This window comes from Antechinus flavipes, chromosome 4, assembly GCF_016432865.1.
Source record: "Antechinus flavipes isolate AdamAnt ecotype Samford, QLD, Australia chromosome 4, AdamAnt_v2, whole genome shotgun sequence".
In the NCBI taxonomy this organism is placed as follows: domain Eukaryota; kingdom Metazoa; phylum Chordata; class Mammalia; order Dasyuromorphia; family Dasyuridae; genus Antechinus; species Antechinus flavipes.
Genome location: NC_067401.1, coordinates 426,917,383 through 426,945,053, shown reverse-complemented (window position 1 = coordinate 426,945,053; position 27,671 = coordinate 426,917,383). Strand labels below are relative to the sequence as shown.

Genomic DNA, 27,671 nt, shown 5'->3' with positions numbered 1-27,671 from the left:
TGTATGGAGAACAGGACAAATCTAGCAGGAAATATGGAAAGGCAAAAGTCAATTGTAGGCTCAAATCTCTGCTCCATTATTTATTCCCAAATGAGCTTTGACAAATCACTTAACTTTTCTGTGTCCTGGTTACTTTGACTATTAAGAGGAGGTTGGAAAAGATGAATTCAACAAAAATGGAACAAATTTATATGCATTAAAAAAATACAAGAAGGGAGTAATCAAAAGTTTTTCAGATTTCCTATATTCTACTGTATTCTATCCTTGTATTCCAAGTTATTTCTTGGTCATAAATGCTAATGCTTCTAATATCATGTTTTGAAGCAATATAGTGACCTCACTAGGTATTTGTTGATACTAATATTTAATATTTTATTTTTTCAGTTGTGGGTAAAATAATTTTTGATATTTATTTTTAAAACTTTTAAGTTCTAGATTCTTTTCCTCCCTTTCCACCCATTCTCCATTAAGGCACATGTGAAGTTATGCAGAACATTTTCATAAAAGTCATGTTGTGAAAGAAAACATAGATCTTACCCCAAAAATAAACCCTCAAGAAAAAAATAAAGTGAAAAAAAAAAAGTATGTTTCAATCTGTATTCAGACACAATTAGTTCTTTTTCTGGATCTGCATAGCATTTTTCATCATAAGTCCTTCAGAATAGTCATGGATCATTTTTATTGCTGAGGATAGCAAAGTTATTCATAGTTGATCATCCTATAGCATTACTATCATTTTGTGCACAGTATATTTGACTTTGCTCTCTAGGTTTTTCTGAAAGCTTTCTGCTCATCATTTCCCATGGAAAAACAATATTCCCTCATAATCACATGCCACAATTTATTCAGCCATCCCTCAATTGGTGGGAATCCCCTTAATTTCTAATTCTTTGCTCTGAGAAAAGAGTTGCTATAAATATTTTTGTACGTATAGGTCCTTTTCTTTTAAAAAAAATCACTTGGGATTCATGCCTAATAGTAGTATTGTTTTTTTTTTCCCCCTAGTGTATCTTTTTTTTTTTTTTTTTACATGACCAAACCATTATTTTGCTGTACAAAAAGAATTGGACTCTGAAATATTGTACAATTAGCCTGTGAAGGAAATAAAAAAAGGCAGGCAGGCAAAAATATAGGGATTGGGAATTCAATGTAATGGTTCTTGGTGATCTCCCAGAGTTCTTTTGCTGGGCGTAGCTGGTTTAGTTCATTACTGCTCCATTGGAACTGATTTGGTTCATCTCATTGCTGAAGATGGCCAGGTCCATCAGACTTGATCATCATATAGTATTGTTGAAGTATATAATGATCTCCTGGCCCTGCTTGTTTCATTCAGCATCAGTTTGTGTAAGTCTCTCCAGGCCTTTCTGAAATCATCCTGTAGGTCATTTCTTACCGAACAATAATATTCCATAATATTCATATAACACAATTTATTCAGCCATTCTCCAATTCTGATGGGCATCTACTCAGTTTCCAGTTTGGCCACTAATAATAGTATTGTTAGATCATGCATGATTTTATAGCTCTTTCAGAATTAGGGAATGGCTCTTATTTATTTTTTTAAAAATTGACTCAGTTCCCTATATATTTGAGAAATGAAGTTTTCTTAAGAGAAACTTGCTTCAGAATTCTTTCCCCAATTATTATTGCTAACTGTATTTCCCCTGTTCTATTCTCCCTCCTTTCTCCCTGACCCTCTTCAAAAGTGTTTTGCTCCCTGTCCCCATATGCCCTCTCATCTATCATTCTCCCCCCTTCCAACTGTAAAAGCTTTTATTTGCTTTTTTTATGGCAAATAATTTATGTCATTCCACTCTCCTTTTCCCATTCTCCCAGTGCATTCCTCCCTAAAATGAGAATTTTTTGTAGAAATTATCTCTTCATGTATAACTCACACTGATGCCCTCCCGGTAATATGTATTCCTCCTAACTTCCATAATAATGAGAACATTCTTATGAGTTACAAGTATCATCCTCCCATGTAGAAATGTAAACAGATAAATCCTAAGTTCCTTATGATATCCTTTTTCTGTTTACCTCCTTAAACTTCTCTTGAATTCTGTATTTGAAAATCACATTTTCTATTCAGCTCTAATCTTTTCATCAGAAATGCTTGAAAGTCCTTTATTTTATTGAATAATCACCTTTTCCCCTGAAGGACTATACTCAATTTTTAGTTACAATCCTAGCTCCACTGCTCGCCAGAATACTATATTCCAAGCCTTCCAGTCCTTTTAACATAGAAGATGCTAAATCTTGTGTTATTCTGACTGTGGCTTCACTATATCTGGATTGTTTCTTTCTGGATACTTGCAATATTTTCTCCTTGATCTGGGATTCCAGAATTTAACTATATTATTCCTGAGAATTTTCATCCTGATACTCTTTCAAGAAATGTTTAGTGGATTCTTTAAATTTCTATTTTACCTTCTGGGTTCTAGAATATCAGGACAGTTTTCCTTGATAATTTCTTGAAAGATGATGACCAGGCTCTTTTTTATATCATGGTTTTCAGGTAGACCAATAATTTAAAAATTATTTCTCTTGCATTTGCACTCATCATTTAACTATTAAGGTAGGGCTCTGTTTCTGGGGTAAGAAAGTACACTATCCCAGACTTTAGGTGGTTTGTGCAGATAGTTTTAGAGATCCTTGTAGGGACTTGACCACAAACTCTCTTTTCTGCCCCACAATTGTGAGGAGAGAGTTCCTGTGAACTGAGGCCTTCAGAGCTGCTCCCACACCACCCAGGTCCACTCCTGGTTTGATGGTTTCCCAAGGCCCTTTCACAGTAGTTGAGACAAATTTGGCATCATCATTTAAACAAATTTGAAGGAGAGTTTGGAGATTTCCTCACCTTTATTCTACCATCTTGGCTCTGCCAAGTCAGTGTTGTATATGTGTGTGTGTGTGAAAGAGAGAGAGAGAGAGAGAGAGAGAGAGAGAGAGAGAGAGAGAGAGAGAGAGAGAGAGAGAGAAGAGAGAGAGAGAGAGAGAGAGAGAGAGAGAGAGAGAGAGAGAGAGAGAGAGAGAGAGAGAGAGAGAGAAGAGGAGGAAAGGGAAGAGGGAGGGGGGAGGAGGAGGAAGAAAGAAGTTCAGAGCCAGGATAAACCTGAGTGACACGAATTGATTATATGATGTGGCAAATTTCTTAACTCTTTGAGTACTTCATGCAGCATTTTGTCAGCCCCCTTTGCCCATTAAATCACAAGTCCTCTCCTAATCCCTATTGTACTATAAGGATAAAGGCTTATCCTATGAAACAGGCATGAACATTTTCACCTCCTACTATTATTAAAGGTTGCCTGGATGGCACATGCATGGGGTAGCAGACTCAGAGTCTGGAAGTCATTTTCCTGAGTTGTAGCAGTTTTCTCCTCTGCAGGAGGAAGCAATGACAGACTACTCCAGTACCTTTGCCAAGAAAGCCTCAGTGGAGCCCCAGAGCCAGAGACAACCCAAGTCACTCAACAGTATAATCCTGCCCCTTTTCACGACATCCTCAGGAAGACTGTTGTGAAGTTGCTGGCTCCCCTCCTTTCCTGACTGGGCAGTCACTGGCTCCCCTCAAAGTGTTGGATCCCCTTTGCCCTTTTCCTTCCCCCATGTTTGTGACACACCTCTGGCACCTTAATGTTCTTGTCAGAGATCCTGCTATCTCTAGCTCCTTCTTCTTTGACCCTAGGCTTCGACTAGAAACAGGACCATTGGTAGGAGTCTGCAGCACATCAAGAGCATGGCTTCAGTTTGCAGCAGAAGAGGAGCCTATGTCCAGTGGCAAAGAAGAAAAGGAAAAGCTAAGGAAAGCACTGTCTTCGGTGTGGCCTGAGGATGTGGAGAGCTTATCCTGGCTTGTGGAAAGCTTTACTAATGGAGCACAAGCTTTGATAGCCAGACTATTTATTGAAATAAAGTGTAAAAGTCGGAGGATCTGACTGAATTCAGAGCTTGGCTCAAGGATGACAAATGTTTTTCAGCAGCTAGGGAACTCACCAAAGGTGATATCACATTATACAATGTGCAAAGGGCCTCAGAAATGATTCTTTCAACCTTATCATTTTATAGATAAGGACCCCGAGTCCCATGGATGTTGTTGGACTTGTTCAAAGTTATGGCAAAGACAAATAGCAAAACTAAGATTTTAAGTAAGTCGCTGACTCCTAATCTAACAGCACTCTTTTCATCCAAAACAATTGCCTTAAAAATCACTTCCTCATCATTGGAATTCTGTGATTTGTATGAAGGAAGAAACACTTTCAGAAAACTACAAATACTCAAAAGTAGTAAATCAATCAGCAAGCTTTTATTGAGCAGCTATTCTAAATGTGACTACATTGTGGCTATTTTATCCATTCCCATCTTGGAAGCACTAGCTACCACATCTGCCACATTTCATTCATCTTTTAATCTGAGATACTGAGGGTTGATTTTTAAATATATATGTATATATAATCTAACATAATAATAAATAACAAAATAAATAAATATAATCTAATGTAATTCACGAATCCATGGCCCAATCAGGCTCTAATTAGAAGTCTAATTAGTCAATTAGTGCAAAAATTACTAGTTTCTGATTACTAGTAAATTATAGTCATTCATAGCTTCTAATTATTAGTAGAAAAAAAGATTTTTAGGACTGGAAAGGGACCTTAGATATCATTTAGTACAACCTATGTTTTAAATAGATGAGAAAGTGAAACCCAGAATTAACTGCCTAAGTTCTCTGAACTCTAAAATGTTAATATAATAATAAAAATCATAATATCTTCTTCCCAAAGTTGTTATGAAAATCAAATGAGATCATATTTGTAAAGTGCTCAGCACAGTCCTTGGCACATGGTAGGCACTTAATTACTTTTTTCCTCCTCCTCACTGTATACCATTTCAACCTCTAACTGGAAAGGTAGAATGTACCTTTCCACAGATTAATTCTTTTGGGTCTAATAATAATAATGACCATAGCTAGCATTTATATGTTACCTCTTTGGGCTAACAGCTTTACAGGATCTCGTTTGATCCATAATGGAGTTGAATTTGGTCAAGAGTCATTGAGATGTTTCTTATCAAAGAATTATAGAAGCATAAAATAAGGACCAGAAGAGAACTCAGAGGCCATCTCATCTAATCCCTCATGTTACAGATGAGAAAATTGTAGGTCAAATGATTAGTCCAAGATCATACTAGTTGCAAGCATCAAAGGCAAGATTTGAATCCAGGTCCTTTGCAGAGCCCATGAGTCTTCTTTCCACTATACAATGTTGGCTTCTGTTACCATTTGGCATATTACATTGATTTGCTTTTGAAAGTCCAATTTCCATTTGGCGATAATTTCAGGAGAATTGGAATTGACAGTGGAATCACTATGTGACAAAGGAGAAAGTTGTAACCATCTTGACCTGGCCTAATGCTAGTGGTGCCTGTTCTAATGAGGTGTTTGTAATTGTGGGGTAGGAGGGAGGGGGGAAGGAATCTTCCTAGTCTTTTGCTGACTATGTTTTTTAGCTTTATAAGTTATCCTTTCAGCCACTGATGGTTATTGATGGTGCCAAAAATCCTTAACTCAAATTTATTTTTCATTTTCTAGTCATCTGTTCCTTGTTTTAATTTTTTTTTCTATACCCTTATATACCTTTAATAACCACCGTACATCCCTTTGACATAAATACCACCATTTACTTAACCATTCATCAGTAGGAACATGATAGAACAATTCAATTGTATCATGATTTCTTTGAATTTCCATAACCAGTAATCGCAAAGTTAGCAATTTATTGAGAATATGGAACAGTTTGGACTTTTTTCCATTATAGAAAATGTTCTAGAGGCAGCTAGTTGGTGCAGTGGATAGAGCACCAGACCTGAAGTCAGGATGACCTGAATTCAAATCTGGCCCAGACACTCAATACCTCCTAGCTGTGTGATTCTGGGCAAGTCACTTAACCCAATTGCTTCAGCAAAAAAAAAAAAAAAAAAAAAAATGTTCTAGAGCTTTCGTGGGGGTGATAGGTGACCCCACCCATCCCTATAACACCAGGTAGTTCTGTGATTCTCTGGATCAGTAAGAAATGGAATTTGCTGAACTCTTCACACCCAGTGAAACTAGGAGTTAGCCTGACTTTTAAAAATCTTCCTGCACTTGAAATTTTTTAGGGCTAGATAATTCAAGCAAATGTGATTTATATGGTGTTTTACTCTGCTGGGTGCTGTACTAAAGTACTTTAAAATTACTCTCTCATTTGATCCTCACAATAATTCATATTATCCCAGATGAGGATAGCTGAGGCAAATAAAGGTTAAGTGGCTTCCCCAGGATCACACAGCAAGTAAGGGACCGAGGCTGAATTTCCTAACTTCCACACTCAGCTTTCTATCCACTGCTCTATGTAGCTCTCTATGCCCTTCAGACACGAATTTGCCTGTATTTTACTCTTTAAATTGTTTCTTCTATCTTTAATAAAATAAATTAAACCCTATGTTATATTGGGTTTGAATGAAAAAAGCTTTTCCTAAGCCTGTAGACTGAATTTTAGATTACCAAGCATACCCAAAAGACTCAGCACAGGTGCCATCCTATGTTGGGCTAGTTGCAGAATTTGATAGGGAAGGATCTCTTCAAATTTTTTTAACCATAAGATGTTAAGTTTTGACTATAATTTATAATTGTACTCATATATATATATATATAATTTATAATTGTACTCATAACTTTTTGATCCCAAGTGCCAGTCTATTTCCCAAGGTGCATGAATTCCTAATTACCTCCTCTCTATGAACACTGAAGAATTGCCCACTGGTATCTCATACTTTTGGGGAGCCCTTCCTTATTTGTATTTGAGAATATCTTTAATACTCACTGATGTGTCCTCAGCAGCAAAGCAGGTCATAATCTCAACCTCTTGGAATGCTGGTACTTCAAGATCTCAATTATTCAAAAAAATAATTACTCCACGGATCACAGAGTTTTCTTGAGGTCTTACCAGGTTTTTCAAGGACCTTAAATGATAATAATGAATCTACTTCATAATAATCAAATCTGCTCCAAGATTTCCCCAGACAAGATCTGCCATTATCTTCCATTACTGATCAACCTAAATTAATTGATGCACCCTCATCCTGAAGAACCAGGCAACTTCAGTACACCCTTTTTTCCTACATTGCCCATCTTCAAAAATGTGGAGTTGGGTGTCAGTTTTTTATCTTACAGAATATTTCAAAGGTTTTTTTCTTTATAATACTGTTTTCATAGTGTAAATTATTGTGGTTCTACTCACTTCACTCTGCATCATTTCATAGAAATCTTCCTAGTTTCCTCTGGAACCTGTAGTTTTCATTCTTTTTTATAGCACAATAACATTTTATTATATTCATCTGCCATAATTTAGCTACTCCCCAATAGATGAGCACTCCTTTATTTCCTAACTTCTATATAGAGCTAGTATATTTTTGCATATGAGTCTTTTTCCTCTTTCTTTAATCACATTGGATGATGGCTTATTCCAGGACCTTTGATTTATTTTTTTTTTTAACCTCAGAGGCCATGGGAATGATAAAAAAGGAAGAAAAAAAACTAGTTTAAGTAATCATGTTTCACATGCATCTTCTACAATCATAGTCCCTCTTTTTTTCTCCGGCTCCCCCTTCCTCAAAATTTTGTAATTAATGGTGGGAGTTGCATTCTCATCTCTTTGTTAGGATCAGGTTTGGTTATTATAATTCAATTTCACAACACTCATGTTATTTTTATATATTGTATCATTGTGGTCATTGTTTATCTTGTTTTCCTGGTTCTGCTTACTTTACTTTATATCGATACATGTCTTTCTATGCTTCTCTGCAAGCTTCAAATTCCTTGTTTCTTACCGTGTAGGCAATATTACTCTATTTCATGTTTGTGCACTATAATTTGTTTAGTTATTCTCCAATCCAATGGGCACCAACCAATGAGTGTTGATTACTTTGTTTACTACAAAAAGTGTTGCTATAAATATTTTTGAAAAATGTTATGTATAGTGGTAAGGATGTGGGTTCTGGAGAAGAACTGGGTTTGAATTACTGCATGTTTGAGGTAGGACTAACCCCTTTATCTATATGGGCCTAACTTTTCTCATCTGTTAAGTGAAGGGATTGGATTTGATGATCAACTGAAGTTCCTTCCACTAAACCTCTGACTACATGTATACAGGACCTTCTTTTTTGTTTTTTGCCTTCTCAAGTTGTCTATCAGGGAGATTATTCCATTGGAAGGGTATGGACATTTAAATCACTTTCTTAGTATCATTACATATTGCTTTTCAGAATGGTTAGCCAATTCATTTCTTCACCAACAATGTGAAGTTAATTGGTCTACCTTTCTATAATTTCTCCAACATTGTTCTCATCTTTTGACTTCTTTAACAGTTGACTAGCCGTGAATAATTTCAGGATTATTTTGATTTGTATTTCTTTTAGAATTAGTGATTTGAATCCATCTCTCTTGATAGTTAAGTGTGCAGTTCTGTTGAGAATGCAGCAAGCATTAATCAAGCCCTTATTATGCACCAGGTGCTAAGCACCGAATCAAAAAGGTTATTTAGCCTGCTGGTCTTCATCTGATTTTATTTAACCAATAAAAGATAATGTTTCGATTTCCTTCATTAGCTCATCATAAACCCTTACCATAGGATTTAATGGTTATGTAATGGAAATCTGGGCTACTTGTCTGAAGAAAAAAAATCTCACAGATATTCTACTTTAGGGAATTGATAATATGGAACCTGAATTATTGAAAGTGTATTCCCCAAACTGGGTAATAAAGAGTTGTCACCCAAGTTCATTTAACAAACCATACCATTGTGGAAGAACAGTCGTTCAAATTTTAACCAAATTGTTGGTGGTGATAAATCAGTGAAAGCATTTAATCAATTAGGTTTTAGAAGGGAAAAAAGTACTAATGAGTACAGGGAAGAGAAGACCACTCCAGATCTAGGATTATGGTTTCAAAAATGCTTAATAATTAGATCAATAATACTAGTTATTTTTAAAAAAAGGTATTGGAGAAAGAAACAGTGGTTGTAGACCAAAACATAACTGGATAAATACTAAATAGTGTAATGGAACGCTAGATAAAATAAGGGAGAAAAAATGTGTTGGTGAGACACAGTGAAATGTAAAGGTCCTAAGTCAGAAACTGATAGAAAAATTCAAAGTTAGTAAAGCTGGGAGAGAATAGGGCTAGTACTGAGTTTGAAACTGGAGACAACAGATTTAAAGAAATGATCACAAAGTTATTTTCTATATGTTCGATTTTAAAATATTTTAAATCAAAAAAAGGAAAATACTATAAAATATTTATTTGATAAAAATAATTTTATAATCTATACAGAATTAAATAAAACATACAACAGATAATTTCCACTTTTTTGCAAAACCGTATACAGTAAGTTCATTTGTGCAAATGGATTCCTCTATAAACTCTAAGACCTTCTTTCCATATATAACTAAAGATTTATGATGTCTACTGACATTCAGATAATAAGAAAATAATGCTTTGGTAGCCAGACATTTTGATTATGTCAATCTATATCATCATAAAAAAATAACCTAAAACACACTTTGTGACAACTGTGACTTGTTTTAAAATGAATGGTCCCCATAAGAGAAAATAATATAAGGAACTCCCTAAACCCAGCTACTAACTTCAAAGGAATCATTTCCCCCTTTCTCCTTTAGCTTGTTCCTGCCCATCTTCATCTTAAAGGAAGACACAGGAATGACCTGTCATACTCATCTAATTGTTTATGTCCTGATCAGAGATGGAAAGCTGCCATTCATTTATCCCCACTCTTTCCTGCTCCTATCTATTACTTAGGGGTTTAGTTATGTCCTTCTTAAAAAAAAAAAAAAAAAAAAAGCAGCTACTCAAAGGTAGCCAGAATAAGGCAATGCCATCTCACCTTGATTGGCTTCTCAAAATCTGACATAAATACTGATATGTTTCACATACATTGGCAGCCACATAGGAGACATTTCAAGATCAAATGGAAACAATTGTTTTTTCCTTCATGTAACCTGGAAACAGAAACTACTATCAGATTCTAATTTTAATAAAATCTTTAAGATGATCCACTTCTGAACTTAAAGGCAGATTTCAGGTAAAGAACCAACTGTCAATTCAAGTCCTATCTTACAAATTATGTGGTCCCATTTGTGCAAAACAAAACAAAAATACTCCATTGGAATGGTCTTAAGTGCCCACTGGATTAAGAGGAAGGCAGTAAAAAGATAGGAAGAGAAGGAATTTTTAAGTCTTCCTCTGGTGTAGGGCATTAAAGGGACTATAAACGAGATGGGCTGATTGTAACCACAGCCCACAAGTAATTCTAGGTTTTATCGCAAAATCATAGTCCTTCAAACTAAAAGATTAATTGTCCCTTAAAGTTTTTTGATAAAGTCAGTTCATTTGGCAATGAACAATGTAGTGGGTTAGCAGACTTCAAGCTTGCTATTCTTTGTACCTATCTGAGCTTCTCTGGGAAGCAAAACGAATAATGTGCGATGTACTGGTGAAAGTACACACACACACACACACACACACGAGAGAATACTTAAAGGAGCTGAAAAACAATAATTTAAACACACAACACAGATTCCTAAGGGAATAGAACCACAGAAAATAATGTTCACTTGGGATAGAAACAATCATTTACACAAACAAGTGAACACATGTAGACAAAAACCAAGAAGGGATGTTGTAAAGGGATACAGAGGTATGGACCGTCCCAGCACACCTCCATCCAGCCCTGACCCACAGGGCTATGCCCCATCCCAGGACGGAGGGATGGGACTGACCTTTAAAAACCCTTTGCTTTCTAATTAAATGCTTTCACTTTAGCAAGTGGACTTAAGAGAGTGAAAAAAGTCATCCTTTAAATTCTTTCATATAAAAAATCTGTAAATTCAGCAGTTCTCGGATCAGATACGTAACACCAAGTATGCAGATTACAAGTGGCTGCTCTGAAGCAGTGAAATGCACATTCAAACACTGTCATAAATATATGCCTATAACTCAGGGAAAGTCCACGAACTCCATGTGCAGGCACCGGTGGGAAAAGCCGCTGCGCTCGGGTCTAAGGCGTCAGTCTCCTCCGCCCTGACAGTCATGCCGAGGTCACGGGGGAGCCGGACTCAGTATCCTGCCGCCTTCTGTACTTCTTCATAACACTGACTGCACCGTTAATGAGGAAAATCACGGCTATGAGGGCAAAGTAACCGGCGTAGATCAGGAACTAGGGGAGAAAGAAGGGCCGGGGACAAAAAAGATCGCCTGTGAATAGACTTCGTTTCAAAGCAAAGGAACTGGGAGAGCAATCAGAGCTGGCCAAGTCTCTGCAGCAAGGGCCAACTTCAATTCCAAGAGGCCATTATCTCTAGGCTCTGGTCAGATGACCCAAGCCTCTGCATACCCATCAAGGGGCTGGGGGCAGGCTCAGTGGGACCCAGCACTCACATTTTTAAAGCATTTTTATTTAACATTACATATAATGTAATATATATAAATAATAACCTGCCAGAATATAATTATATTTACTTAATTTTTTAACATTTCCATATGAGTCATGTTGGGAAAAAAAAAGTCAGAACAAAAGGGAAAACCACAAGAAAGAAATGAAACCTTTGAAAATAATATCCTTGGATCTACAATCAGTCTCCATAATTCTTTCTCTGGACAGGCATGGCATTTTCCATCCAAAGTATATTGGGATTGTCTTGGACATAATGTCTTCGATGCATATAATGATAGAACTTAAGTACAGCAGATGGGTGAGGAAGGATTTGTAACAGAGAAGAGACTTTTTGTTTATTATTCTAATATGCCCATGTAGAAGGCAGGTATGCAGACAAATAATGGACAGGCTCCGTATGATACCAAGACAACCACCAAATGAATTAAATTATATTATCCATAGAGATTTGCACAGATCTTTTTTCCTTCTTTCAAGAGATTCATATGGTCAAAAGAAAAGAGTGAGTGATCTACTATTTGTCTTCTAGAAGTCAGAAAAGGCTTCCTGAAGAAGATAGGATTTCAGGTGTTCTTTAACTGAAGTGGCTGGGAGATCAGGAATAGTGGGACAAAGTAAGAAAATTTCCTGAGTGAGAGGTACAGTGTAAGGAGAAAATAAAATTGGGATTGGAAACAAGCAATGAAGATCAGCCTGGGTGGGAGAAAATGCAGCCTCAAAATAAAATAGGGTAGCCTTAACATTAAGTAAGAATCTTGACTGGGGGGGGTGGGGAGGATGAGGGAGAGGGCGGGGAAGGGCTCAGAACCACCTGCCAGGGGCCCAAGCAGGAGCGTCATCCTTGGGAAGGGCGCTGCAGGTCTTACCTGAGTGGTGATGTCCAAACCAAGACCGCTGGCATCCACCACAATCAGAGTGAGCAGAGTCTGCAGCGCCAAGGCGATGAAGGTGTTCACACCAAACACCAGGGCGTAACGCTCCATGCTGAGGTTGGTAGCAATCTGGAACCTTAGAAACAGAGCGCCGAGCCACTTAGTAACCGGGACTTCTCGGCTGGCCACGAGTCTCACCTGAACTCTCAACACGCCTCTTCTCACTTCATTCCCCTCCCAACCAATCTAAAACCAGCTGTAGCATTCAGCGAGAGGCCTTTTTAAAAACAGACGTGGATTCACACAAAGGTGCATATGGAAGCTTCCTGAAAGACTGCTGAATGAGCACATCACAGTGCCTTCCCTACATGTGTAGAACAGTGATGCTATACTAGTGCCTCCCAACACTTTTGGGTGTTAGCCCAGCGGCAAGGGGGGCAGCCTTGGAAGGTTAAGTCCTGCCCTTGGCCCTCACGCCTCTGTGTGAAGGCCAAAAACCTTAACCTTTCAGTGTCTGGGACCCAGTGCTTAAGAACAACTTACAGAAGAGTGGACAGTGTGCACCAGTGAGGGGAATTTCCCACGATGGGGTATGTGTGTGGGAAACCTTGCCTTTCTAGATCACTTGATACTTTTCAGAGGTTTTCTTTTATTTTTTGCTGAGGAAATTGGGGTTAAGTGACTTGCCCAGGGTCACTCAGCTAAGAAGTGTTAAGTGTTTGAGGCCAGATTTGAACCCAGGTCCTCCTGACTTCAGGGCTGATGCTCTACCCACTGCACCACCTAGTTACTTTTATTTTTAAATTTTGTCTTTTTCTTTTCGTGGCATCTGGGAGGGAGGAAATTTTTATAGAGAAAGAATCAGATTCAGGAGATGTTAAATAATTTGTAGTCAGAAAGTGGCAGAACAAGGATTGTCATCCAGGCTGTTTGGCTGACAGTTCAGGACTCCTTCCACTAGAGGGGGGTGTCCTATCTAGATAGAACACTTTGTGTATATTTACACAAAAATGTATATGTACATTTATATAATGTAGAAGTTACTGCTCTTATTTTGAAAGTAGAACATTACATTTACACCCCAGTTTTAAAAGAAATGGACAGGCTACTCTCTGGGGGGAACCCAAAGTGCTATTTCTCTCACAAAACCTCATTACCTTTTTCCAAGTTTCTGGGAACCTGAATACATACGTTGCTATGGTGATGAGCAGCATGTAGATGATTCTGAAGATAACGTAGGATGAGTAGCAGACCCAGATGTTATCCACTTTGTCCATTACGTACACGGCTGCTGCAATCAGCAGGGAGAAGAGAGATAGCGTCATCTCACCCCAGGTAGACCAGGATATCTTTATGTAACCAACTGCAAACACTGCAACAGCTCCTAAAAAATAAAGGCAGAAAAGCAACTCAATCCCTTTCTGAGGGAAACAAAATCACAGTTCCTAGAAACTTGGTTGGAAATTCAAATGAGTGAAATCAATCAAGGAGACATGATTGTTTGGGATGAATTGGGATAGTCTCAGGGCTTGATGACCAACAGAAAAAACTTAGACCCATGGGCACACCATGGTAGCAGCAGACGCCCTATGGTGCCAGCCACAGGCTGATATCCCCAGAGAATAAAGTGGAGACCAGAGTCAGAACCCTTTTCTAGGCACATCTCTGCCCTTATCACAGACTTAACAAACTACAGATTTGCTTTAAAAGAAAAAAAATCAACAAAATAAAAGCAAAAATACCCTTCCCAACTCCTTCAGCAACCTTCTAAATGTATCTGTGTTTTAATAAATTTCAATTCATACCCAGCCAGATGTAATAATTATTTTTTTAAAATAGATTTTTATTTGAAAAATATCTGACCAAAGGAAACAGGTTCTAGTAGAAAGTATTTGACTGGTGGTATGGAGAAAAATTTAATGCAAAACTTTGCTCAAGAGACTTTTTGACTTACAGCAAATCATTGAATGTCGCAATGCATCCAAGTCATTTATAAAATGTTCCTATCTATCTCCTGTCAGAACACAGCATTAGGCAGTGGAAACACTGCTGGATTAGAGTCAGCAGGGCCCTGGGTTCAAATCCTTTCTAAGCACAGTCAAGTTAACAACCTCAGGGAGTTAACATGTGTTTACTCATCTACACAAGCAACATAATGACTAGTAATACTTAGCTTCCTGGATCAATGTGGTGCTAAAATGAGAGGATGCTTATAAAGGACTCTGCAAACCTGAAAGCACCATCTTAAATGCAAGTTCAGAATATCATCCAGAAGCTGGAAGAGACTACATAGATGGATCAATGAAGAAGCATTTCTTAAGCATCAACTATGTGGTGATTATGGTATGGAGTATACAAAGGAAGTGTAATCATAGCATTTCCATAGCTGTAACGTCTGGGCTAGCTTTCTGGAGGTTCTCTGGACGGGCCTTGGTCTTTAGGTGGAGACGTAATAAAGGCAGGAGAGCCACCATAAGGCTGGTCAAAGATGGAGTCCCAAATCTTCTCTCTGTCTGTGTCTGTGTCTGAGAGAGTCGTTCCCAATCCTCCCAACCCTTAAATACTTCAGTACAATTACATCACCATAGTAACTGAGCATGTGCCAACTGTAGCCATTACATCATCATATCACATTAAGTATATGCCAACTAGAGTGATTACATCATTGATGTAATTGATAACAAATTAAGTATATGTTTAACTAGAGAACCATTATCCCATCAATCACACTGAGTAGGAGCTTAACTATAAGCACCCTGCTGGCCTTGATGTCCACCTGGCCCTCTACACATAGTATTTTACAGAATTTGTAAAGTGTTTTACAAAATTCAATCCTCTTAACTTTAGGAAATAGATGATGTTATTGTTCCCATTATACAGATAAATGAACTGAGGTAGATAGGAATTTCAGTGACTTGTCTGTCACACAGCTAGTGTCTAAGGAAGGATTTGAACTCAGATTTTCCTGTCTCCAGGATTAGCTCTCTACCTACTGTAGTATCTTGCTGCCTTCACAATATAGTTCCTGCCCTTAGACTTTTACAAAAAGACAAGCTATCCACCCATGAATTATTAGTGAATAATGCCGAACTACCTTTGGGATGAAATTTTGTGATAAATGTGCTGGGAATAATCAGAGTTCAGAGAATGGGATTCCTTGGGCTACTATAGCCCAGGAGAGTTTCAAAGAGGAAGGGGAAGAATTTAGGCTCTGATGAAGGTTTAGCTGGGAAGGAAGAAGGAAGATGAACAAAAGCCTCAGAATGGGAATTAAGACAGCATCTCTAAAGAGAGAGGGAAGAGACCGGTCTAAACCAAATGGGAAATAGGGGCCCGGCAGTGGCCAGGAATCTGAATGGACTTACCCAACAGTGTGGAAACTGCTTCCACTCCACCATTATAGATATCAGCATTGCGAGAAGGCATCACTTGTTCCCAGAGACCCTGGGTGTAGTTCACCACTTGGAAATAGCCACAGGTAGAGAGGGCCCACCACACGGACCAGCAGAGCAGAGGCCGGGAGGAATAGCACACCAAGAAATCTTTCCACAGAACCTTCAGCACAAGCAGGCGGTCTGGCTTGGATTCCTACATAGGCCCAGGGGCCGGAGACAACAGAGAGACCCAAACGGGATGAGTCTTCCCAGAACACACAGGGGCAGTTTCCAGTTTTCTAATATCCTTGAACTTTTTGTGGGCTTGCAAAACCCAAGTGTCTGCTTCTGTGAAATAAATACTTGCTAACAATTATACTAACAAACATTTTTCAATCTTCTGCCTATAAATGGTCTGTTTGGAAGTACCATAATATGATTAATTCAATTAGTGTGAATGAGTAATCTCCCCTATTGAAGCAAAGATTCTCCATGCCTTAAGACAATCTTTTTGAGTTGGTGTGGTCAAAACATTTCCTAACCCGGTGGCCTTCGTTTCTATAAATGAATTTTTCCAGATTTAACTAGGTTGCTCTTGAATGACAGATTTACCAGCTGTGCAATGAGGCTTCCATTAAAAAGTAGGAGGCATACTCTCTGCAAAAAAAGAAGGGTGCAGGATATCATGGGATCTTGGGGGAACCTCAGAGGCTTATCTAGTTCAACTCCTACTTAACAGCCTGAATTCCTGCTATGGCATTTTAGATAGGATGTTGTATGTGCATGTGCGTGAGTATTACACAATCATAAAGCACAGTATTTACTGCCCATACTAGCCCATTCTAGTGTTTTTTGTTTGTTTGTTTGTTTGTTTTGGGGTTTTTTGGTTGTTTTTTTAGATAGCTCTCATTGTAAGTTGTTTTTTTTTTCCTTATGTTGAGCTGAAATTGTCTTCTTCTAACCTCCAATCTTTCAACCTCAGGTAAGTCTTACTTCTGTCCTGTAGGCCATGAACAAATTTAACCCTTCTTCCAAATGCCAACTCTGAATGTTTCAATACAGCTTTCCCCAAATTGTTCTTTAGATCGAACATCTTTCAACAGACCTTCAGGTGTTTGGTACCTATCAGTGACTGGTGATATGGAGAATCGGGCTCCAGGCTGAGTGTTCCAGGACATGGGCACCTTACTCCCCTTCACAAACTAGTTTCAACTAAACTTCCATCTCCCACCTCCATTTCTTTATATAGTTATTTCTCACATTGGAGATACCCTCTCTTCACTCCAATTTCCTTCGAGCCTCATCCCAAATCAACCACTAACCATGAACTTCAATTTTCTCCCATGTTAAGAGAAGGGCCTGGACTAGAGAGTTTCCAAGGTGTTCTTCCACTCTAAATCTCTGTTTCTGTAAGAAGTCTTTTCCCTGCTGTCTCCTCTCTTCCCCTCATTCAAATTATGTATTTACTTTTCTGTTGTTCCTCTCTCCCCAGTAAAAAATTAGCTTCTTGAAGGCCTGCACCATTTTGTGTCTGTCCCTGGTCCTGAAGAGTAGGATCGTGCACAGGACAGATTTCCAGTAAGTACTTACTGACTGGCTGGCTTATGTCACAGCTTCTAGTCCCTTCACTATCACTGCCTTCCTCTTTTCAATATTCCATAGATAATCTGACATCTAGATCTGGGCACAATGCTCTGGGGTCTGACCCAATCAGGGCTCTTAACACACCACACCCAGGAAGGACACTAAATACTGTCAGCTTTGGGGGTTAAAAAGTGTATCTACCATGCTGCTAATTCATAATGAATTTGTAGCCCACTAAAAGTCCTAGGACCTGTTCATAATGTACTTTGTAGCTGACTTTCTGAACCCAAGTAAAGGATTTTATATTGATTCCCTACTGAATTTCATACAATTCATCTCAGCCTATTTTTCTAGCCTGTTGAGATTTTTTTGGATAACAATAAAAAAATAAAATAATAAAATACCTGTATGGGCTTTAAGGTGTGCCAAGTGTTTTGCACATATTATCTCATTTGAGTTTCAAAATAATTCTGTGAAGTAGAGACTACATCTTTATTATAATCCTATTTCAGAATTAGGAAATGGAGGCTAAAAAGTTAAGAGTCAGAGAATAGATGTAAACCTAGGTTTGCCTGGTCCTTCGGTTCAGTACTCTACAATAGCTAAATAAATAAATAAAATAATATTATTTTATATATGTGTCATTAGATCTTATTAAATATAAAATATAATATACAATTATAAATATAATATATACTACATATGTGTATGTACTGCATATAGCTAAATATTTTATACATATGCACATATATGCACACATGCACACTAGCTCATATATAAAATATAATACATACTTACAAATATATACCATATACATGTATATACTACATATAGCTAAATAATTTTATATATATAGACATACATACTAGCTCTTATTATATATAAAACATAATACACAATTATAAGTATGTTACACATACACACACACACACACACACACATATTAGCATACATATGCAGATGTACAAAAAATACCACACATGCAATACTAGGTTTCCCTCTCATCTTGTCAGAATTCAAACCAAAGGATGAAAATATTAATCAAATTATGCTAACATCAAGAATAAGTTAGACTAGTTAATTGCTCACCTCTATAATTGAACCCCATCAGTAATGTCAGCCAAAAAAGGCTGTACATCTTGACCTTGGTTTTGATGAAATCACAATATCACAACAGCAGCTGTTTAGCATATGTGAGTCTTGTCTCCCAAATGAGCTTATAATAGTCCCCCTTGTCCCTTATAGGGAATCCACTTATTGACTAGGAAAGAATCACAGGTTCCTTGTTAAAAGGAGTTCCAAGAAATAGCTATTCCAGTGATAATACCCTTTGCTGGAGGCGGAAGGGGAAAACAAATGTTTTTAAATGCCAGGGCAACTTGGTACAGTAAAAGCAGGGATATAATGCAGCACACAGGTGTAACCTCATCTGCTTGATCAGGGCTTTATAACTTGGGGGCCATGGATCTCTGGGGTACAGGATTTAAGGGAATTGTGAACATGCATAAGAAAAAAACATATTGCTATGTTTGCTAGCCTCTAGCTGAAATTTCCTATTTCCTCCCATTGTGAAGTTAGGCAACATAGCACAGTAGTGTTAATCTTCACTAGTTGTCAAAGAGGGCCAAGACACACACGCACAAAAGGTTAAAAAACCTCAGTAGGAGATGGCTTCTAATAAGGTCCCTTCCATTTCTAGCATTCTGTGATTAAACAAATACAAGGCAGCAGGCTGCCTGAGCCAAAGCAGCACTCCAACATCTCTGGACTGACCGCAACACTTTGCTTTCTGATTCCACAACAGAAGGACCTCTTGGCCGGCCTGGTCTGCAGAGCTCTGAACAGGAAGTGGGAAAGCGATGGTTTGTGGCTAAGTGGAACAGCAAGGCAAGAAGCTCCCAGGATCCCCAATGGGGCCTGTGGAAGGTGGACCGTCATGGCAGATTCTGTCAGGGCACGGTATCAGAAATACTGGGATTTAGAGAAAGAAAATCCAAGTCTTAGACTGGGCTCTCCTCTGAACTACCTATGTAACCTTCCAGAGTCCATTTCTATGTGTAAGATGAGACCCTGGGCTCCAGAAGGTGTCCAAGGTTCCCTCTTGACTCAAAAAGTTCTTGATCCTATAATAATCTATGTGGAAACGTGAAACCCGACTTTCCAAGAAGGGCTGGCACTAGACGCAGATGTGTGACTGCCGCCCGGAGTGATGGAGGAAGGGCAGCCCAAGAGGGACAGCAGCCCACGCTCAGCAAGAGAAGCCCCACAATTTCTGAGCCCCGTCATTCCCCTAACACACGTACTACACTTGGGACAAGCTGGACTGCGGCTTCCCCCTCCGCTCCGGGATCTGGTCATTTGCGTTTGCGCAGGCGCCCCTGCCTTCCTGGAACAAACCTCCTCCTTCTCCTCCTCCTCTCTGGGTGGGGGGGTCCCGCTCGCCTTCAAGGGCCGGCTCAGGGCCATCGCCTTCTCAGAGCCTTCTCTCCCGCCCTCTTTCCCACTGGAAGCGCTGTGCTCCAGGTCCTTAGCGCCTTCGATCTCTGCACATCCAATCGGAAGCGCGGTCTACATCATAGCCCCGCCTCCCGACAGCGGACAGAAAGCTCGCTGGCTGGCGGTCAGCGCAGGTACGGCCCACTCCTGGCGCGGTTATTTCCCAGTAGAAGTCTGCAGCGGGCCGTGCATATAGGTCCTCGCCTAGTTCTCCCAGCTCCCCCGGGACTCAGGTGCCGTTCTCATCTCCGCAGGGGCCAATCCCGGTTCTTCCCGATTCCCGTGCCCAGGGCAGTGGGCGCCACCTCGCCAGTCGGACAGAGCCAGCCCGGCATTCAACGTCCCGCAGGATGGCTCCGCTCTCACTGAACAAAATCGCACTTCCCACATTCCCCGTCTGGCCACCCCCATGCCTCTCGGAGCCCCTGGGCTCTCCCAAGTGAGGGGTCCCTTCCTCCGATGCTCTTTTTGGATTCTTCTACTTGCTAATAGTCTCTGCCTCCTCACATTCTCTTGTATGTCAGTACAGCCAGGGTATCCCTACATGCAAAACGTAAGAAAGTTTTGGGGTTTTGTCTGGCCTTTGTAGCCACAGTGTCTAGAATGATGATTTGCATATAACTGGCCGGCAATAAATAACTGTTCTCTTGAAATGGTTAACTGCCACCTACCATAGTATCAACAAAAGAAAACTAAGGGCTATTAAGGAAATTTCCAGTGGCTTTTGTAACAGCTACTAATGGCTCTAGAAATAGAAGCCACTATTCCGGGTATGTGTGCATCCTAATTTTGTTTTAAAATGTAATATTAACTGTGTTTTATTGTGCCTTTTTTATTTCATTAACTATTTCCCAATTATATTTTAATCTGGTTCCAGTTCCATGAAAGGGCCACATGTTTGACACCTTTGGACTAGTTGATATCCAGTCCATAAGATCTTTAGCTATCTAAGCTGTCTAAAATCCTTTCCAGCTCTCCTATATTCTTTTTATAAATATATATTAAAAAAAAAACCTTACTATAGAACTTGATATAAATACAAACTTCACTTTATCTCAGCTCTTTACCTACAGAACAAACAGTAAGACAGGCCCCAAAGAATGGCTGTATAATTAAGAATCATAGTAAATATGAGTATAGTTGTAGGAAAAATATGATCATGGGGTCCAAGAAAACAAACTACTAGGATAAACTATAAGAAAAAGAAGAAAACAGTTTGGGAGAAAACATAAGATTGAGGTCAATATTTTTAACCATATAGTCTAATAAATTCCAAATTTATATATAACCCAAGAATAAAAAAGTAAAATCCAAAAAGAAAAAAAATCAAAAGAAAAAGGAAAAAAAATATGTATCTTGCATAAGCATGGCATGGGAAAATTCTTACTCAAGAGACAGAGATTATTATAAAAAACCAAAATTAAGCAATTTTAATTATACAAACCTTTACAAAAAATTTGCACAAAAATCAATGTAACTAGTATAAGAAAGGCAAATATCAATTGAGAAAAAAAATCTTTGCTGCAAATTTATTGAATAAATGTCTAATAATCAAGAGGTATAGGAAACTCATGCAAATATAAAAGAACAAAAGCCCTCTGCTTACTCATCTTGCTGTTCCACTTATCTACAAACCAAAATTTTCCCACATCCTGTTCAAAGTTCAGGAACTAAGCAGACCAGGCAGGCCAAAGCATCCAGTCATTTTCTGTTTAAGAAAGCAAAGTGATGCTAGATTAAAGCCAGTCCTGCATTGATTCATACTACTTTATTGCCTTAGCTTGGGTCAATCCACTCCAGTGTCAAATTCTATTCTGTCCAGAGACCCTTTTTTTTATGAACTGCTTTCTGAATACATCTCGTTCATAGTACTTTACAGCTGACTTTTTGAATCCAAGTGAAGATTTACTTCCATTGTATTCATTACTAAAATCACATAATGTTAGAACTAGATGGCAAAAGATATGAATAAGCAGTTTTTAAAAGGAAGGAATGCATATCATCATCATTTGAAAAAATCCTCCAAATTATAAAATACATGAAAATCAAACACTCTTAAAAGGTTTCACATGGATCAGATTGGCCACGATGAAAAAAAGCCACACACACACACACACACACACACACACACACACACACACATTTATGACACATAGGGAAAAAGTACATTGATGCAATGGTGGAACTATGAATTTTGCCAACAGTTCTGGAAAAAACAATTTGGCATTATACTCAGAAGTCATAAAATTGTATTATCCTTTTGACCCACAGATCACTACTGAGGATAAATCAAAGAAGGAAAAAATCAGTAGAAAGGAGTACAGGGCTGGAACTCTGAAGAAGTATACTTGAAACAAGGATACTTACAACAAGATGTTAACTCAGTGGAATTGATGAGATGATGGTTCTTTAGTAGACATAAACTTAGTACTTAGCATGGTGATGTACTAATTCTCTAGTTCACACATATTCAGTATGCTGTAATGATGTAATTGTAATAGAGTATTCAAGGGCTGAGAAGGACTGGAAATGAGACATTCCATTTTTGACCATCCTTCTAGAGGCTCTCCTGCCTCCCGCACTCATCCACCAAGATCAAGACTGGTCCCAAGATCCTCCAGAAAGCTAGCCTGAACATTACAGAAAGGTCCCACGTGTACAAAGATATTTATAGCAGCATTTTTTGTCTATGTGGTAACAAAGAATTAGAAACAATTAGAAGCCCATGAAATGATGAGTAAACTGGCTGAACAAAGTGGCACGGGAATGTGCCCTATTTCGTACCATAAGAAAAAAATAATATGAACTCAAGTGAACTTGGGAAAACTTGTATGAGCGGATATCAAACAAAATTACAAAATCAGAATAATTTATACAACAAGAACAATAACATAAATATTGAAAGATACCAGAGTTCTAAAATATCCACTCAAGAACTGATAGAACATACAATGGAGGAATCTTCCTCCTGCTAAAAAAGAGACAGGGGACCACTGATGTGGAAGGAGATATGTAATGGCAAAAAGTCATGTTGATATGTTGCAATTAACTGCACTTCTTTGTTATAAAAAGAAGGTTCTATGGGAGGGGAGTCATTGGAAAGTGGTGGCAATGTTTTAAAAAGAGTATCAATACAATGTTTATTCTAAAAATTCTGGCAAGAGCAACATATAAACTAGTCACATATGCGGTCAAAGCTCCTAATTTAATGTGTACAAACCATGGTCATACAGGAGAAGAAAAAAGCATACCCTTAAACTCTCTGACGCTTCAGTATCATTCTTGGGGGATAAAAAGCTGGTTGCATTAATTTTTTAAAAGTTATGACTCTGGGCCTCAGTGACAAATAAGAGCATCTTTCCCTAAAATCAGGAATGTTAGGAATGAAAGGAGTCCCAGGGATCACTCAGACCAAGGTTTCTTAACCTTTTTGGGGATCAAGAACTCCTCTGACATGCTAAAGAACAACATTACTGTGGCTTGTTGTCTATATTCCTATTCAAAAGAAAGATTAAATTTATAGTTAGAGGTGAAGAAAAAAAGATGTAATTTTCCATGACCCCTATAGGGCCACACAAAAGTGACATAAGCAACTTTGGGAGGGGCAGATCCCTCCTTCCTGGAGGTCTCAGGTGCAGGTTTGGCGGCAACTAGTTGAGAGGGGTGTGACGGGGATTGGGCTGGACTAGGCAAATCCCTCCAGGAGCATTTGTAAAGGATCTGCTGACTTCCAGATCTGTACAAGACCCTGGAGATTCAGAATCACAAGGAAACCCTGCCATTGTTGAGGAGCTCACACTCCCTCAGGGACACAAATGTGTACATTCCTAAGTGTGTACACTATACAAACGTAATAGGGGCTGAGTAGTATGTGGGGAACATATTCAGCCTCAGACCCTTACTGGCTAGGTCTGCTTGGTCTTATCTATAAAAAAAAGATAATAATCACATCTGACTCCGGGGGCTGTTGTGGGAATCAAATGAGATAATATTTGTGAAGGGCTTGGCCAGTGCCTAGGACATAGTACTTAGAGGCTTAATCAGTGCTGACACCCTCTCTCTGTCAAAACTGATGAGATAGGCAAAGCAATACCATGAGGCAAATCCATTCCATGAACACATCAGAAAAGACAGAAAAATTATCAATCATTAGAGTTTGTGGTTCAAAGAAAGTAGAAAATTAGCAAATTAATATACCCAAAGCAAATACAAAGCAGGAAATGATTAAAAGTTGAAAAGTCAATAAAATAGAAAACTTTTAAAGGGATTTCATCAAAATATGGGGGGAAATCAAATTCCCCAAAGCAGAAATGAGCAAGCAGTGTTCCACCACAAACTCAAAAGAAAGAAGAATTGTCAGGAGACCACAGGATCCTACATTGGAGCCAGCACTCATGCAGCAGAAGCCCTTGATTTCACAGAGAAGGAAGCTGAGGCTGAGACAGATGAAGAGGCTCAAAGTCCACGGGTTCAAACCTGGTTCTTGTCCCCAGGCCAGCCTGTGCACCACATGACTATATATGCTAAGTCCTGGTTAGCCCTTGTGCAGAAGAAAACAAAACAAAGGCTCGAAAGAAACGGACAAATAATTACAACATTAGAAAAATGTCACAGCAGGCTTTGAAAGAAGATGTAGACAATTTAAATACTTTCTTCTCAGATGAAGAAATAAGCCCTGTAAAAAGGAATTAGGGCCAGAATGAGATACAAATGAATTCCTTTAAACATTCCAGACTTGGACGCATCCCACACAAACTGATTTCAAAAAAGGGTGAGGGATAATCTACCTCATTCTTTCTAGAAGTCAAACGCCGTTCTGATCCCCAAACCTGGCAAGAATAGAAAAAGAGAAAGAGAAATATAGCTAAGTATTATGAATGAATAACAGTGCAAAAGTATTGAATAAAATATTGACAAATGAGAATAGAGGACCAAAGTAAGTATGTAATAATCAATCTACTACGTTGAATTTATTGAACAATGGGATGAAGGGAGTCTTGTGAGACAGCCAAGAGTGACCTTTCTTAGCACAGGTCTGGCAATGTCATTCTTGTCCACAAGAAGCTTTTGTAGCTCCTCAGGGGACATAGCAGAATGGCTCCTATCTTTCATGACTGATTTTCCATTACTCCTCATGTACTCTACATTTTGGTCTCGCAGCCTTACTTGCATGCACCAATTCCCACCTAAGAGCTTTTGCCTGAATGACAGCACATGTCTTCCTTGGCCAGCTTTGCTCTTTGCGTGTGCATTTATGAGTAGACCTCCTTATTCCCCCAAAACTTAGTATTCATTTATTTCATATTTATTTCTGTAAACATTTTGTTTTTATCCAATAACATTGTATATCCTGTAGCATTTCCCGGTGCCAGTGCCTGGCACATAGTAGTTTTTTGATAAATGACTGTTGAATCTATTCTTCTTGAATTGAACTAAAAATTATCCAATACAACCAACTAATATTTATATCAGAAACACAAGTTTGGTTCATTTTTAGTAAAAACAATCACTATAACAAATCATATTATAGAAAGATTATAAAAATGGAAGCAGAAAAATGTTTGGTTAAAGAAAAAAGATCCAAGTCTTTTTATGTTGAGTGCACATACTAAAAATATAGAAATGGAAGGACTTTCCATTAATTAAAAAAAAAAAAATGCAAGCTTATTACAGACAAAAACTGTCACTGAGGAAACATAGTTTGATTTTCCTATCAAGTGTCTCCCACAGATAGTGTTATTTAATCAACAACATATTAATTGGGGCTAGTCATAGTTTTAGGGATCTCAGGTATGTATGGTCTCCCTTTCTTCAACAAAACAAAACACAACAAAACAAACCCAGAAGGTATCTGCTGCATATTTGTGCAATGCTCATTCCCTTGTATTAGAACTCTCAAGGAGTTTCAATTTTCTGAGAGCTGAAGGCTGTATTCAGAAAACGTTTAATTTGAACTTATCACGGAGGAAATGCAGTAACAATGGGAACAGCAGGAAAAGTAAAGCAGCAAGGGGGACCCAACAGGGAGATGAATGAGAAATAAAGCTTTTTAAAAACAGAAAAACAATTAACTCAAAATTTAAATGACAAGGTCTTTAACCCAACAGTCAAACTGCATTTCAGAAGTACCTGAAGGAGGAATTCCTGTATAAAGGCCCTGCCATAAGGCATCTGAATGACTATAAAATTAGGATTCTCAGTGCTCAGGTTAATTAGATTTCCCTCTTTCTGGGGAGATAGTTAAATTCATGCAAAGCTGCATACTGCTTTAAATAATCTGCCACCTGGCCACCCGAACTCACTCAGCAGACAATTTTCAGAGCTAGAGCTACAATCCAGGGATTTCACATCTCTATTCTAACTGCCCCTGGGATATCAGGCTCACTTTCCTTGACTACAGCAGTCCTGTAATCTACTTGAAAATAGCAGTTGACTCCATTTTAAGATTTTTCCTTTTCCCCTTTCCCTTCCCCACCTATTCCCAAACTCTACCCCCTCCCAATGATATACAGATGGCATGGCTTCCTGAACTTCATCACCCTTTACATCTTCCCCAACTTCATCTCCCCAATACATTTAAAGAAGAAAGCCAAAGAAGGATCATTTTAATGACTCATGAAAGGAAACACACAGAGCCCAAATCTATCTATTTAAATGAGGATCAAAAGCCAGACACATTTTGAGTACTGGCTAACACTCCCTGCAGTCTCATTTCATTTCCTAAATATGTCCTATTTTAATTTAATTATTTGAGTTTGGACTGTGCTAGTTTTTTGAATATTTTAATTTCCTCTGTGGGATAGAGAAGCACATAAAACTGTATTCTTAATCTCCTTTCTTCAAGACAAAGTAAGAATGTCATTAAAATAATAACTAGAGGGAGGCAAAGTTGAATCCTAAGGGAAGGGATTCCAGGTACCAAAAAAAAGGGAAGTTCTTCATGTTCAAGAAGCCAAGCATGGATCACCCTTACAGAGTCAGCTTTGACACCCTTGGCAATGGAGGAAACCTTCACTTTAAGATTCCAAAGGAAATTTTGAAGTTTGAGCTCTTCAAGTGATGTTACCAAAATAAAATAAAATAAAAAAAAAAAAAAAACATGCTGCCATTGGTACCCAGAGGTGAAGCTGATAGAAGGAAAAACCAATCACAGAATCCATCAATTTACAAAGTGAGGGTAGAAAAGAAAGGACTACATGTTTTAGATGTCGAAGAGTGTTAGAAAAGGAAGTTCATCATTGAAAATGCTAACATTGACTTTTTCCTTTACTTGATCCATTTTATTGGTACTTTAGAGAACTGTTTAAGTTCATGGCATTCAATTTGAAAATTTAAAGCTTTTTTTAAAAAAAAAATACACTTTTTGGTTTATAAATGCCTTTTCTAAATTTGCTAAAACAGTAGGGTCCCTAGAAGCACATGCAAACTGGAGACCCTGCTGCCTTCCATAGGGGCCTGGCCCTCCAATTAGATCGGGGCTGTTTTACTACTTTGGTTTTTCTTGCCTTTCTAATTTTATTCATAGCAGGCATCAGAGGGGAGAGTGGATGGAGCTGTGAGTCCCCCAGTCCAGGCAGGAGATTCCTCCTAATACAGGGGAACAGCTTCTCTGAGCCTCTGTCCCATGAGAGGGGCCCAGGGCACCCAGAGTGTGGGGGTCTTGAGCTGGGCCACCCCCTTGCTACAGCTCAGAGCAGGGACCCCAAGCCAGGGGTCCCCAGGCGGGAGCTTTCTTCACTGCATCCCTCTGAGAGTCTCCTGGCCCAATGTAAGGAGTGCCGACATTTGGCTCCTTTAACAATTAGTCTCCTGTCATACACCACTGAGATAACAGCACACCT

The 27,671-nt window shown here is 38.7% G+C and overlaps 1 protein-coding gene across 4 annotated transcripts in view; it reads right to left on the bottom strand.

The window, feature by feature from the left end:
* Window positions 1-9,317: 9,317 nt before the first annotated feature.
* Window positions 9,318-27,671, bottom strand: part of SLC19A2 (solute carrier family 19 member 2) — a 30,303-nt gene continuing 11,949 nt past the window's right edge. Inside the window, exons 3-7 of one of the 4 annotated variants that reach the window (XM_051998993.1) lie at window positions 24,618-24,659; window positions 15,742-15,964; window positions 13,568-13,760; window positions 12,371-12,512; window positions 9,318-11,267 (exon numbers count right to left, since the gene is read on the bottom strand). In XM_051998993.1, the coding sequence (XP_051854953.1) occupies window positions 11,139-11,267; window positions 12,371-12,512; window positions 13,568-13,760; window positions 15,742-15,964; window positions 24,618-24,659 (729 nt within the window). In that variant the 3' untranslated portion in view covers window positions 9,318-11,138. The other 3 variants (XM_051998994.1, XM_051998991.1, XM_051998992.1) reach the window with 3 other exon arrangements.